This window comes from Lagenorhynchus albirostris, chromosome 16, assembly GCF_949774975.1.
Source record: "Lagenorhynchus albirostris chromosome 16, mLagAlb1.1, whole genome shotgun sequence".
NCBI classification, from domain to species: domain Eukaryota; kingdom Metazoa; phylum Chordata; class Mammalia; order Artiodactyla; family Delphinidae; genus Lagenorhynchus; species Lagenorhynchus albirostris.
Genome location: NC_083110.1, coordinates 16,228,256 through 16,241,662, shown reverse-complemented (window position 1 = coordinate 16,241,662; position 13,407 = coordinate 16,228,256). Strand labels below are relative to the sequence as shown.

At 44.0% G+C, this 13,407-nt stretch overlaps 1 protein-coding gene and 1 non-coding gene across 4 annotated transcripts in view; one reads left to right on the top strand and one right to left on the bottom strand.

Annotated features, from left to right (window-relative positions):
* The window catches only part of NRBF2 (nuclear receptor binding factor 2), a 52,169-nt gene extending 44,597 nt beyond the window's left edge, over positions 1 to 7,572 (bottom strand). For all 3 annotated transcript variants that reach the window (XR_009536093.1, XM_060126352.1, XM_060126353.1), the window contains exon 1: positions 7,344 to 7,572. Coding sequence is in view for 2 of the 3 variants with exons in the window: in XM_060126353.1 (XP_059982336.1) it covers positions 7,344 to 7,428 (85 nt within the window). In the remaining variant the exon portion in view is untranslated. The remainder of the gene's footprint in view (positions 1 to 7,343) is intronic.
* A 4,408-nt stretch (positions 7,573 to 11,980) lies between these two features.
* On the top strand, positions 11,981 to 12,053 carry TRNAG-CCC (transfer RNA glycine (anticodon CCC)). The gene has a single exon. It is a non-coding gene; the product is annotated as a tRNA-Gly (tRNA).
* Positions 12,054 to 13,407: the final 1,354 nt, after the last annotated feature.

The window sequence follows — 13,407 nt, the reverse complement described above, 5'->3', positions numbered from 1 at the left end:
ACTGTGAGAAAACAAACGTGTGCTGTTTTAAGCTGCTAAATTTTGGAATAATTTACCTCAATAGGTAACTAATATTTTAATAGTATGCCATCTGTCTTTTATTGTAAGCTGCCTCAAACTTTACTTGGAAATAGATGTTTAAATACGGAAAGCAGTAAGTAACTGGCCAATCCTTACAGAGCTGTGATAACCTATCACTGAATATTGGCAGTATTAGCTTTTGTGATACCACAATCTCATATTAAAGCACTTTCTGGCATTTAGGGTTTACAATAAACTGCCTTAATTGTGTTTTGAGAATTCTTTGGAAATTCTCATGGAAATTTGTACCTCTGATCCAGGTAGGATGGAGTAGCTGGCACTGGTTTACCCTCCAACTGTAAACAACTACAAAGCTGGGTGAAATATATAAAAACAACAGTTTACAGACACAGAACAAAAAGTAACAGAAGGCTACCTTTTAAGAAAAGGGAAATGCACAAGGTGAAACCTGCATTCACCCTGGCTTTCTTTCTGAGTGCATTTTCAAAAATGGAGTGCAAAGAAATAAAGCCCAAGCAGAAGGCAGTACCTCACTGGGCAAAGGAGATGGAGACTGGAACCAAAAAGGCTAGATTTTAAGGAGCCCAGGGTTGGAGGGAAGTGCAGTGAAGACACTCTAAAAATATGCATCAAAAATCCTCTCAGGTCCTCACCTAACATATAAGCTGCACATGAACAGGGCGCAATTCCAGGAAGCCTAGCAGAACCTCTTAGCAAAGAATTCAGAAGCCACACAGTGTTGGGGAGATAGGTTGCAGTTTGGGCCTAGACAGAGGATAACTTTGGTGAATACTTGGGGCTTTGAGTTGAGACCTCAAAGTCTAGCCCTAGGAGTAAGGACTACATTCTAGGCAATATGGGTAAAGCTGAAATAGACCCACCCTGATAAAGCCTAAAATCAAGCCTAGACTGGATCAAGGTGATCTGCTAGTATTTTAATTGCCAGCCAAAACTTAACATTTTTGGAGGAAGATAACAAATTCAGAATCTCTACAACACATCATCCACAATGTGTAATACACAATAAAGTTACTAGGCATGTCAAGCAGGAAAATGTCACTGATAACAAAGAGAAAAAGACAACAGAAACAGACCCAGAGATTATCCATGTATTGGAATAGCAAGGAACTCAAAATAACTATGCTTAAGATGGTAAAGAGAGAAAGAGAACACAATAGATGAAAAGAAAACTAGAGAATGGGATAAAACTTCTGTAAGAATAGGGACTTTGTCCTATTCACTGTCAAATCCTTGATGTCCAGAACAGTACCTGATAGACAGCAACTGCTCACAATGTTGGGTGGATCAATGAACAGTTAGCTGGATAGAAGGATGGGAGAGGTTATGCTCAGGGTTGGTAACAAAACCAAAGATTCTTTTTTTTTTTCTCCCGCTGCGGAGCACAGGCTCCGGACGCGCAGGCCCAGCGGCCATGGCTCACGGGCCCAGCCGCCCCGCGGCATGTGGGATCTTCCCGGACCGGGGCACGAACCCGCATCCCCTGCATTGGCAGGCGGACTCCCAACCACTGTGCCACCAGGGAAGCCCCCAAAGATTCTTAAATGCCAAGAGAACATTACTGTATTTCACAGTAAATATCAGAATAAATCTCTGCATCAAAATCTCAGATAAACAACTATACATATGTATATACATCTATACAGAGCCACAGAAAACTAGTTACTGGTACATTTACTTCATTCACTATTTCATCCATCCAATCTTGAGGACATTTTAACCAGCAGTTTCCTACTCCCTGAGTAAAAATGAAAGCACAATACTACAAAATGTTCTAAAACCTTTATAAAAAGTACAAAAGCTTCAGATTTAGTAATGTCTTACTCCATGTGCCCTGTACAAATTCCTCCCTTGCTGAATTCTCTCCAGAAACAGTCAACACTTTCCACATGCCCCACCCCTCTCTGTGAAATGCTCTTCTTCCTAGGCAATCAATAAGATTCTCCTGGAAGCTGCCAATATTTTTATATTACCTCGTCCCCTAAACACCAAAAGAACCGTTCCAACAGATTTTCAAACTCAGGACCAGAGGTTACGTCAAGAAAGCTTTAAGTGGCTATAACTAATGTGATACTCAGGAGTTTGCCAGGTGGAAAATGTAGATCTGGAGAGAGAAGGAGTAAAGCAATAAAGTTTGAAGAGGCAGAGTGGGAAAATCTGATTATCTTTGAGTCCCAGGTCCCACAAGTTCTTAGACCCATCTACATTGTAGTCCTGCCCTTCCTGCACCTTTCTTTTGATTCCAATAAATTATCCCTTTTGATTTAAGATAATTTGAAGTGGGTTTCTACCACCTGCAACCAACAAAATCCTGAGTACAGCTAGATTACCAAGTGACTTCCCTCACCAAGAACTACATGCTGAACTGCCTCAAAACTACACGTTCAATACTGTCTTCTTTCCCAAAGGAAAAGAGTATTAAGTTCTTTTACTTTCTATTTATTTATTTCTGTGTCCTTGGGGAAAACTGTATGTAAAGATGAAAAGAAAAGGAACACCATACCAAACACAATAAGGTGGCAGAGGAAAACCTAATGTACTCTTGAACCTTGTGGTAGTGCTTCAATGGAGAGCAAAGGAGAAAAGTCACTCACTCCCCATTTCCGAATCAACTGACTGTGAGTCTCCTAAAGGCAAGTAGTATCTCCTAACTGTAAGTACTGAATCAACTAAGTAACATGATGCAACTGTATTTAGGATAACTGCTCAAGTGTTAGAGAGATCCAGGAAAACCTTTTTTAAGTCAATTTCTGTAAGAGTCCACTTTAGCTTTTTTTTTTTTTTTTTACAACTGCTACCATCTGCTGTGAAGATAAATTACAAGATGCAACCCAGTAATGACTCCTGAAATCAATCTATGGGTCACAACCAGAATTTAAAAAGCTCTAAGAGTAAATATTAGAGTGCATCATATATAACACTATACACACACACACAGCATATGATGCTTCAGGTTTTTACTTTTTTGTCTTGTTTTCGGTGAAATTTATGAGTGTCCCTGCATTTTGCACAATTCCAGGAGGCACATCCATAGTGTAGCAAGCTCTGCAGTAATATACACTTAGGTATGTGTGTACTAGTCATTATGTAAAAATTTCTCACTGTGGATCACAGTCAAAACAAATGGGCAAACACTGATCTATCGGAAAGATTAGATATTTGATTTAGAATCTTGCTTTCAAATCCAACTATCACCACTCACTCTGCAGTTCAAAGTTTTCATCTGTAAAATGGGGAAATATCTCATACAGCTACAAAGAAAACAAAACAAATAATATATGTCAGTGCCTGATGCCAACTCCAGCACTCTGTAATTCATTGGATGTCTTAGTGCTCTACTGCCTTACCCCAGAGTGCTTCCATTAAGGCTAGCCTAGCCTAGCCTGTGACAAGATGAAATTTTCCTTGACATTTTTCAGGGCAACAAGATTTTATTTTTATTGCCAATATAACTAACATGGAATAGTTACAAAGACCCCCAATATGTACAAGGCCATTCTTTGGACTATATCTGATTCCTTTCCTTAGATGAGAAGAGTTGAGCACTCTGAATAGCAGCTCAGTTTCTCAACAAACATATATATTCTCAGCACTCTTAAAAGGGCCAAACACATAGAATACAATTGTGGTCACACAGTCACATGGACCCTGTCCTCAGTTTGCAGAGTAGGTAAGCAAAGCATGAGCAACACAGTCATGTGTAAATTAAAGTCTGACATCACTTCCCAGATAGGCTGCAAACAAAACAAAGAACTAGAAATTATCTCACACAAGTTTTGACATTTGCTACTAGCACTTGCATTGCCAAAATTAAATGTATGGAAAGAAAGGCCTAAATATATACTAAGTAATTTTATATGTTAGAATTTTTCCATATTAAAAATTGACAAAAAGAAAAAAAAACTGATGCAACAAAACTTATTCAGAGTCCAAAGACTAGCTATTCCCCCCCACCAATGTAAATATGATTTATCCTATTTTTCTTTTGACCAACTTCAAAAACCAGAATATCTGTACTATATATTAAAATGACTATTTCACACTGGTCTCTTCCATATCTTAAAAATCACTGTGAGGCAATAAGCCTACAAGCCCTTACTGCAAACCTAACTTAGAGCACAAGTACTAAATACTGACACAGCATGTATAATTCAATATAGATAAGGACCACAATGAAATGAAATTTATAGTACGTTAATACAGAAGCATTGCTAGAAAGAAGTCATGATATTAAAATAAGGTGTGGGGCTTCCCTGGTGGCGCAGTGGTTAAGAATCCGTCTGCCAATGCAGGGGACCCGGGTTCGAGCCCTGGTCCGGGAAGATCCCACATGCCGCGGAGCAACTAAGCCCTTGCGCCACGACTACTAAGCCTGAGCTCTAGAGCCCACGAGCCCAACTACTGAAGCCCGCGCTCTGCAACAAGAGAATCCACCACAAGGAGAAGCCCACGCACCGCAACGAAGAGTAGCCCCCACCTGCCGCAACTAGAGAAAGCCTGCACTGAGCAACGAAGACCCAACGCAGCCAAGAATAAATAAATTTTTAAAATAATAATAAATAAATAAATAAAATAAGGTGTGGTCCATAATGTATTTGAGTCACTGATCTAATTACTAAATTTGTCTAGGCTTATTTATCTGTAAAACTGGGAAGCAATTCTTACTAATTCCAAGGATGCTCTGAGGACACAAGATTATAAATCTAGGTACTATAATAAGTCCTTATGCAATCATACACTACAGTATGATGTCATTAGAAAAAGGTAGTATATGCTAATGGGATGTTCAAAAGCACTCAAAACCACAGCATTGAGAAGTATTTCTCATGTTGAGTCAACTGTATCCTGGATTGAACATCTGCTGACATAAAAGAATCTGATAGTCTTCAAAAAATTCAGTCTTCTAGCGAAAACACTCATCTGAAAAGATACATTCAACCCAATGTTCACAGCAGCATTATCTACAATTGCCAAGATACAGAAGTAACCTACGTGTCCATTAACAGATGAGTGGATAAAGACGTGGTGCGTGTGTATGTACATATAGATACATGTGCACACACACACAGCCACACACACCAGAATACTACTCAGACGTAAAAGAAGCATGAAATTTTGCCCTTTGCAACAACATGGATGGACCTGGAGGGTATAATACTAAGTGAAATAAGTCAGAGAAAGACAAATAGTGTACAACATCACTTATATGTGAAATCAAAAAAATAAAACCAGTGAATATAACAAAAAAACAGACTCACATATATAGAGAACTAGTGGTTACCTGTGGGGAGAGGGAAGGGGGAAGGGCAAGATAGGAGTAGGGGACTAAGGGAGTACAAACTATGTATGAAATAAATAAGCTACAACGATATATAGTACAACAGAGGAGGAAAAAACCTCAGTCTCTAAAACTGAGTGACGACAAATTCAAAGGCCTGTCACTGGTACTCAGCAGCACAGTTAAAACGATTCAAGTAAATGTTAATCTCTGTTCCACTGTTCCATCAAACAGTTAGGCTAGAACTCAGATCTTTCAAATCTCAAATGGTTTAAGAATTCAAGATGCCAAATTTCTGATACATAAATTTTATGGCTGGATTATGGAATTATGCTAGACTCCTTAACAAGACTACTGAAAATTCTCCTCTATAAAAAGATACCATTGCCACCATTTAACTAATTTTTCCTAAACTGGTCATTCTGCTGCTCCACCTACAACTGTCACCCAGTTCCAGTCTTTTCATAAGCTACCACACACTAGTGGGGCAGTTGGCTGGGGTTATGCTGCAGCAAGCAGCCAAATAAAGTGAAGTTAACTGGAACCGAACCAATGGTCATTTTGCAAGGACACTTGAACTTTGAAGCACTTTGTAAAGTGCTGGTTACTTCTAATAATATTCCGGTGAAGTTTCAGTATTGAGCCATCCATTATATTTCATTGCCAACTACATGTCACCTTAAAAACAAGAAGACTGCAAGACATTTCCCTGGCTTTAAAAAAAGAAAAAAATCACAGATCTAGTCCAATTCTTTTTAAGTGTAAACAATGGGGGCAGGGCATAACTTAATAAAACTGCACAGTAGTCATAGTGGTTAACCTGGCACCAGTCATCTGGGAACCAAGCTTTAGGTCCTAGAGTCTTAAACTTTTTAAGCTCACCAAGTTACACCTCACTATGTACCAGGTACTGTTCTAGGCCCTTTACACCTATGTACTCTCAATCCTCACAACAAACCACGAAGAATGAGGTCAACTAATTTGCCCAAGGTCACACAGTTATTAAGTGACAAAGTCAGAATTCAAATCCAAGCAGTTTAGGTCCCGAATCTATACTCTTAAACCACCAGGCTCTACTGCTTCTCTACAGAATGGTTTAAATCCAGTCCCACACAAGGGTTCTCAGAGTTCTAACGTGAGAAACTAATAATTTTCCACACAAACTTTTTTTCCAATCCCATCATCGCAGCTGAACAGCAAAAAGTTCCTCTTGTCTGTCTGCAACTTTAAGTAATCTAACTTTTGCATCCAAAACAGACGCCTTCTCTGGGAAACCAAAAGATGCCGCGGCCAGGTGGAACGGAACTCGTGTTTCTCATTGTTGTTTTAATCGCTACACCTGAGGTGCCTAAAAACATAATGAGCAACGCTGTTTCTGAGAAAGGCAAACATCTACCATATTTTCATGATGCCTAATGAGCTGAAACTGAGCTAAAAACAGGGATGGCCCCGTCTTTTTTTCCCAGCTGTCTCTAATTTATTTGAGAAGGGGAAGTCTCTGTTTATGCATCTGAATACAGGTGAGAAATGGGTGAAGGGAAACGGGGGTCACACACGTTATGCTCCATCTCTCCACAGTGGGGAGGCTCAGACTTCAGACCCTGTGTTGGAAGTTACACCCAGTATTACACACCATTTCTGCCCAGGCCGGCTTCAGTGCCTCTCCAGGCTGCAGAGAGGTGGTTACGTGGCGCTTAGAGGCACTTCCTCCGGCCTGGAGAGGTGGCACCCCCGCTGGTGGGAGCCCCTCGCCCCGAGCCCTGAGGCAGGTGGCGCCTGGGGGAGGCGGGAAATGGGAGGCGGGAGCTTCCCAGGGATCCCCGAGGGGCCGTCTGCGGTGGCTTGGCCGGAGCCGCTATAGGGCCGCGCCTTGCCTGCGCCCCCAGCCTTCAGGACGACCCGCGCCAAACCCACCCCCCGGCCTCGAGGGTCAGCTGCACGCCGAGACCGGGCTTCTGAGGCAAAGGAGCCCGCGGGCGGACGCAACCCTCTGTGGGCCACTCACCAGGTTGAGGGGTCCTTCCATTACTTCCATAGACCCCGGGGTAAGCGGCGGCCTGAGGAAGGGGAGCGACGGAGCCCGGGCACATGGAGGGTAACAGCTGGCGAGCTCGACGCAGCGGCGGCAACTGTGGCCCCACTCCGCGCCCCGGGAGCCAGCGGCGGGCGCAGAGGGAGCAACAACCGCACCACTTCCTCCTCCGGCGCGGCGCCGCGGGCCCGCCCCCCGCGCCGCGGCCACGCACGCGTCACGACGTCACACGCGGCCGGTTCAAGGTGGGAGGGAGGACAGGGAGTGGGTGGGGCTCAGGGAAGGCGGGGCACGGACAGACGTACACTTTCTCGCGGTCCATCTTTCCTCTCGCGAGAAGCATGTCTTCAGCTTCCGCATACGTCATGTGAGGAGGTACAGCCTTGTTGCTGGAATTTAAGTAAAAGTGGCTGACTTTTGCTATTGGTCTCTCCCATTTCCTTCCAGCGTAACTCTTCCCAGATTCACTCTGCTTTGCCACATCCTCCCTTGCTTTCAAGTCCCCACCTTTATTCTTGCACCTGATTTTTTTCCCAGAAATGAGATTGGAGTAATGCTAAACCATGCGCTGGACTAGACCCTGCTGGAGGGAGACAAATGATTCAGGGCTGCGCCCTCAAGTTGCTAACAAACTAATGAAGAAAATAACCATATATAATCACAATTATAAAATAACCATATATAATCACTGGTTCGGTTCCAGTCACAAATAACCATATATAATCCTTGATTCATTTAACAATTATGTGCTAAACCACTATAGTGAGTTCTTTCTGTCAAGGAATTCACTGGTAAAAAATAATTGTGATTTATGCTGTAAAGGAAACAGCTGTGATAGAGGCACCATGAATTGTGCAACTTGAAGGAAATAAATTCTTTCAAAAGCCTTGCGAGCTTGGGAATTCCCTGGCAGTGCAGTGGTTAGAACTCCACGCTTTCACTGCGGAGGGCCCAGGTTCCATCTCTGGTGGGGGAACTAAGATCCTGCAAGCCGTAGCCGGGAAAACAAAAAAAAAGCCCTGTGAGCTTGGAAGAGGACCCCAAGCTTTAGGTGAGGACCCCCAAGCTTTAGGTGAGACCCCAGCCTTGGCCTACACCTTGATTGCAGCCTTATGAGATCCTGAGCAGAGGACCCATCAAAGCCATTCCCAAATTCCTAACCCATGGAAATTGTGAGGTAATAAATGTGTGTTGCTTTAAGCCACTAAGTTTGACAATTTATTATATGGCAAAGAAAACTATTAAGACCCCTTCAAGGGGATGAAATCCAGTGGCAGAGCTTTCTTGATAAACTATAACCATGAGCAGTGAATCCATGTCACTGCAGTACTCCTACAGTGGCTGGCTGTGCAGTGGGCAGGTTTAATATCTCTAAGGGGAACTTCAGCGACAGCTGGACAAGGAAGGAGACTATGTGTTTGAGAGCAACTTCATCCAGATCAGCAAAAGGCAAGACCTGATAGATGTACACAACCATGTCCAAATGGTGACATGGACATTGCATCTGCCAGCCGTATTCTCTGCCACTTGCTGTCATGCTGTTGGCCTGACCAGCCACAGGCTATGAAGACTGTGCTGTTTGTGGCCAGATCATCAAAGGAAAAGGTTTCAGGCCTACAAAGACTTCAGAGCTATCCAAGCTGCTTCTCTTGAAGTGCGGGGAACAGCAGCTATGCCTGAAGCTTGCCAGTGGCCGTTTTTTTCTACCTGCAGGTTTGTATCTTTTCAGACACATGGAAGACTCCTTAGCCTATTAGGAAAAGCCCATTTATTTCCTGAGACTATCAATAAAGGGTTGTAGAGATCTCCAGGCCATCCGAGCTGGAGACACAGGTGGACATGCCTATTACTGAAGCAGAGATGAGAAAAGCTCAGCAGTACATCTCTGCTGCAACTCAGCAAGATGGAGCCAGTGGGTTTGGGGGAACATTTAAAAGCTGCAAAGCTTTCAGTGCTTTCTGTGGCTCACCTGGAAAGTGAATTTCATGTAAAAGAACCCAATCCTCAATGGGCCACTGAAACAGGAGGGAAAGGGGCAGGGCACAACCTTTAAAAGAATGACATAGCCCAAGGACACGATGTAAACTGATTAGAACCAAATAGGTCCAAGATGGCAGACTAGTTGACTTCCACTAGACCTTGAACCTCAGTATATGCTCATTGTAGCACATCAGCAAGCTAAATGACACAGCCACAGGCGCCATGACAGTTCCAAGGCCAATCATAAGGTCAAAAAGTGGGCGGTGGCCCAATTCCTGGCAATCCTCACCCCTTCTCCAAAACAGCTGGAATACTCCTCCCACTCATTAGCCTATGAAATTACCCATCCCTATAAAAACTGACAACCCCATACCCTGGAGCCACTCTCATATTCTGAGATAGCCCACACTCTGTCTGTGGAGTGTGTTTCTCTCTAAATAAATCCACTTCTTACCTATCACTTTGTCTCCCTCTGAATTCTTTCTGTGCTGAGATATAAAGAACCTGAGCTTCATTAAGTCCTGAGACCAGGTGTGATCTCAGTTAAAATATGGTGGGTTCAAGTCCCAATCTGGGTTTTGGCTGGGTTCAAGTCCCAGCGCATGGGTTCAAGTCTCAGTCTGAGTTGCACAGTTTCACCACTTAGGTACTTGCCACATTGGAGAGGTTAGCGTGCTTTTCCAGAGTATACCTCAATGTCCGATTTCAGACATTCCTTAGATATTAGCTGCTCTAACTGAAACCAAGCAGGACCCTGTGGGGATCCCAGGTACAAATCCTTTCCGTGTCCCCCATTTCTCTCTCTTTTTTTTTTTTTTGCCACGCCATGTGGCATGCAGGATCTTACGTCCCCGACCAGGGATTGAACCCATGCCCCCGGCAGTGGAAGCGCTGAGTCCTAACCACTGGACCTCCAGGGAATTTCCCCCCCACCAACCCCCGTTTCTTGTTTGTAGGAAATAGGCATCATTCAGCCTCCTTGACCTTCCCTGAGTTCCAAAGGGCAGGTTCAAACAGTTGCTAATCAGGGAAGAGAGGGAATACAGAAACAAGGGAGGGGCCATCAAGAAACAATAGTGCAGCCTTGGGGCAGGGTCCTGCTTCCTCAAGGAATATGTAATATCTTTGAGCTCTTCTGCAGAGCTAAGGCCCCCACCCAGGTGGAGAATGGCAACTTCAGGCTGAGAGCAAGATTCCTGGAGCACCACCCTGTTACCTCACCACCAACCAATCAGAAGAAAGGCACACACCCTGCAGCCCTCACCCCAAATTTTGCCTATAAAAACTTTTCCCCAAAAGCTACTAGGGAGTTTAGGGTTTTTGAGTACAAGCCACTCATTATCCTTTTTTTTAAAAATACATTTATTTATTTTTGGCTGCATTGGGTCTTCGTTGCTGTGCACAGGCTTTCTCTCGTTGCAGCAAGCAGGGGTTACTCTTTGTTGCAGTGCAAGGGCTTCTCATTGTGGTGGCTTCTCTTGTTGTGGAGCACGGGCTCTAGGCACACGGGCTTCAGGAGTTGTGGTGCACGGGCTCAGCAGTTGTGGCTTGCAGGCTCTAGAACTCAGGCTCAGTAGTTGTGGTGCACGGGCTTAGTTGCTCCCGGACCAGGGTTCAAACCTGTGTCCCCTGCGTTGGCAGGCGGATTCTTAACCACTGCACCACCAGGGAAGTCCCCCACCCGTTCTCCGTTCTCCTTGCTTGGCCCTGCAATAAACCTTTCTCTACTCCAAACTGCAATGTTTATTTGGCCTCGCTGTGCCTCAGGCACACAAACTTTCTTTGGTAGCATAATCTTATATGCATCTACAGCATCAGATTCTCCAGTCTCTTCTTGAACACTTACTACCTCAAAGTGATCTGTTGTGATCCATTTTTTTTACATTAGAGAGTTCTTTCTTTGTTTGAACTGTAATCTGCCTTCCCATTGAGACAGGAAGGGGGCAGGGAACAACCTTTAAAAGAATGACAGCCATTGAGGACACGGCATGAACTGGTTAGAAACAACTAGGTCCAAGATTATGGACAAGTGACTTCCAGTACACCCGTGAGCACCATAACAGTTCTAAGGCTAACCTAAAAGGTTCAAAAGTGGGGTGTGGCCCAACTCCTGGAAATCCCCACCCCTTCCCCAAAATAGTTGGAATAATCTTCCCACTCATTAGCCTATGAAATTACCCATGCCTATAAAAACTGACAACCCGTACCCTGGGGCCTCTTGTCTTCTGAGATGGCCCACGCTCTGTCTATGGAGTGTGTATGTCCCTGAATAAACCTGCTTTCACTTTACTGTGGCTCACTCTTGAATCTTACCTGCACGAAGCCAAGGACCCACACTTGGCGGCCCTTCCCAGGGACTCACCTGAGACCTGGCACATGACCATCCTCACGTGCCCCACCTTTGTTTTCCTGAAACACCATGACTGCCATGCCCTGCGTTTGTATTCATCACTATAACATGGGTGTGTGAACATACGCAGAATCTGTTGCCTGCTATCAAAATGTAAAATGTGCATGCCCTTGACTGAGCAATCCCTACAGAAATGCTAGAACAAGTATAGAAAATAAAAGTATGTGAAGGGACTTCCCTGGTGGTCCAGTGGGTAAGACTCTGCACTCCCAATGGGACTTCCCTGGTGGTCCAGTGGGTAAGACTCTGCACTCCCAATGCAGGGGGCCCAGGTTCAATCCCTGGTCGGGGAGCTAGATCCCACGTGCATGCCACAACAAAGAGTTAGCATGCCACAACTAGGAGTCTGCATGCTGCAACTAAGAGTCCATGTGCTTCAGCCCGCATGCCGCAGCGAAGATCCCACGTGCCGCAGACCCAGAGCAGCCTGATTAATTCATTAATTAATTTTTTTAAAGTTTGTGAAGACGCTCACTGGGGGTATTATAATAGTGCTCTCCCTAGTCCCAGAACAGTTCAAACAAAACTAGAAAGATCATTTGACAGAGGTGCTATAGAGGGGATTCCTGCATCAAGGGGATCTTGGCTTGACCTCAAAAGTTTTTCTGGTTATAAGTCTTTGATGTGCTCAGTTATAGGAAGAGGGGGGAACAGACCCTTCTGGTCTGTTCTGTTTTCTCTGCCTCTATTATTTCTCTCCCCTTAAGCAGAGGGGCTCCATGGAGAAGGGGATTAGCACAAGGTCAGCATCAAGAACCATCACATAGTCCTTGAGGTGTGTGTGGCCCCTCCTCTGACTTTACTGTGGGAAGAAGAATCCAGTGTACCTCCCACACCTTCTGTGTTTATAGACTGTCCAGTGAATTCACCCCAAACACACTGTCTTTGTCACAAAACCTATAGGGTCTGCCAAAGGGGCAATAACAGTGTAAGCAGATAGTGTTGGGGTTGTGGGGAGAATCCCTGGAGAAAGAGAACCAGGCCTGGCTTTCTTGATATGAGAGAAGCCATTTTTGGCCAAAACCATGACCCTGCCCCAGGACTGCTCCTCCTTTTTTTCTGCATTCCCTCCCTTCCCTGATTAGCCACTGTTTGAATCTGCCCTTTGGAACTCAGAGAAGGTCAAGGAGGCTGAATGAAGCTTACTTCCTACGAACAAGAAACTTGGAAAGGATTTGTACCCAGTAGTGCCCCACAGGGTCCTGCTCTGTTTATACAAGAGTAGTGAGAGAGTGCAAAAATATGTCTAAATCTGAAGAACCAATCTCTTTTCCTACATACAAAATAAAAATTTAAGTGATAAAAATAATGGTTAAACTTCAGAGAAAACCAGTTTGCTGGCATAGTTAGCATGTTAAGTGGATAACACGCTTTCCTGTACTTACTAGGTGTAAGGACTCATCTTGCTTTGTCATTCCTTCATATGAAAGGAACTGCCAAATCCTTCCCCATTTCCAACTTCATCATAAACAAAAGGGAAAGACTGCCTTTAACTTTAAATGGAAACTACCTATAGTTTTAATTGTTTGTTTTTAAGACTGAGCATGGTGTGGAACAGAGGGTAAAAAAGTTGATTCATTTGTTTCTTGAAGATTTAAATTTCTTCTTTTCTTGAAACTATATCCCATTTCCCAATAGCAATGGTTT